The following is a 1,718-nucleotide window of genomic DNA, read 5'->3' on the forward strand; positions in this document are numbered from 1 at the left end:
TTTGAATATATTGAAGATTTTTTCAAGTTTTTAAGTTTAAATTTACGAATAGGAATATTCATATTTGGTTATTTTAATACAACCACTCGATTACATATAAATTAATTGGCAAAATCAATTGGCAAAAATGAGAGGACTTAATTATTTGAGTAAAAATTTCATATCAAATAGCTAAAGAAACTGCAAAACTGTATTATCCTTAATTAAATTCTAGGAAATTGGGACGCAATCAATTAAATTCAATTCCGATAAATCAGTAATGAATGGATGATAATAAATCGAAAGCACTTCATTATTATAACTTTGTTAATTTTTAATTTCGTGTAGATTTAATTTTATTTCGATCAAAATTAAAAGGATTTTCTCAAATTTGAAAAACAAAACAATATTTGCAGATAAATCCATTCATTCATGTCTTGTAAAAATCAGAAAAATGAATAATTTTAATTGTCATTTAACCATTGAATGTGACATTTTTAATTTGGATTTTCTACTTGAATTTTAGATATGATTTATTGAATTTGGATAAAATTTAGACTTTAAAAAGACAAAATGAATTTTTCAATTTAAAATTTTCAATTTAAATTTTTTTCTTCAATTTCTCATAATTTTTCAATTTAAATTATGAGGTGGTATGTCGAATGTATCATTTGTATGTTTGTATATGAACTTGTATGTGGATATATGTGGAATGTATGTTGATATATATATATATATATGTACGGATGTATGTGATGTGTGGATGTATGTGGATATATATGGATGTATTATTGATGTGTGTGAATATATATGGATGTATGTTGATGTGTGTGAATGTATGTGGACATATATATATATATGGGTGTATGTGGATGTATGTGGATATATATATATATATATGGGTGTATGTGGATGTATGTGGGTATATATGAAATGTATGTTGATGTATGTGGATATATGTATATATGCTTGCATGTGATTACCAGTTCTTAGATGTTATCTAAATGATTTTGTTTAATTTATTCAACTTTTCAATAAACTGTTGAAGAATAATATATGCATTAAAAACTTTCACTTAGAAAAGAAAAAAATTAAAAATAATTCCTTTTTTTTAATTTTTTTCAATATAAATTTCAATTTTAATAAAGCATAATTGTCTTCAAATCTTATCAAATTAGAAATATATTTTAATTTATCATTAAATTTGCTTATTCCAAAGGGATAAATTGAAATGAGAAAATGAACGAATTATTGAAGGAAAAAAAACAAATCAAAATGGAATATATCCTTTTTTTCTAATTTTTATTTTTTTTATTTTCATTCATACATAGCTATTTAAAGACTTTTCAACTTTTAAAAGTTACGAAAAAAGGCGAAAAAAATTTTTTCAATCGTTTAATTGAAGAAAAATTTGGAAATTAAGTAATATTATGACAAAATGCGACAAATTATGATTGCAAATATAAATGAGAAACAAAAAATAGAAATTAATTTTTTCTCGTTTGGTAATAATTCGTCGTTTTAACTTTTTTTTTTTTTGCTTGATTTAAATTTTTTTTTTAAATTTATTATCAATATTTTCTTTGAATTTAATCAACTCATCTAATTAATTAAATCATCATGTTTGGTTTTTTTTTTTTTTCTTCCACATATTTCCTTTTTTTTTCCCCCAAAATTTATCTGATATATATTTTCTGCTGAACAAATTTCCTCTCAAAAAAAAAAAAAAAAACGAAAAA

At 21.9% G+C, this 1,718-nt stretch overlaps 1 protein-coding gene across 1 annotated transcript; it reads right to left on the reverse strand.

The window, feature by feature from the left end:
- Nucleotides 1-612: 612 nt before the first annotated feature.
- LOAG_13361 (hypothetical protein) lies at nt 613-954 on the reverse strand (the record flags this gene model as incomplete). The annotated part of the gene is made up of 1 exon (XM_003148868.2): nt 613-954. One exon carries the CDS (start codon nt 952-954, stop codon nt 613-615), a length of 342 nt encoding a protein of 113 aa, XP_003148916.1.
- Between the last annotated feature and the right edge of the window lie 764 nt (nt 955-1,718).

Source organism: Loa loa (assembly GCF_000183805.2).
Source record: "Loa loa unplaced genomic scaffold supercont3.199, whole genome shotgun sequence".
Lineage (NCBI taxonomy): Eukaryota > Metazoa > Nematoda > Chromadorea > Rhabditida > Onchocercidae > Loa > Loa loa.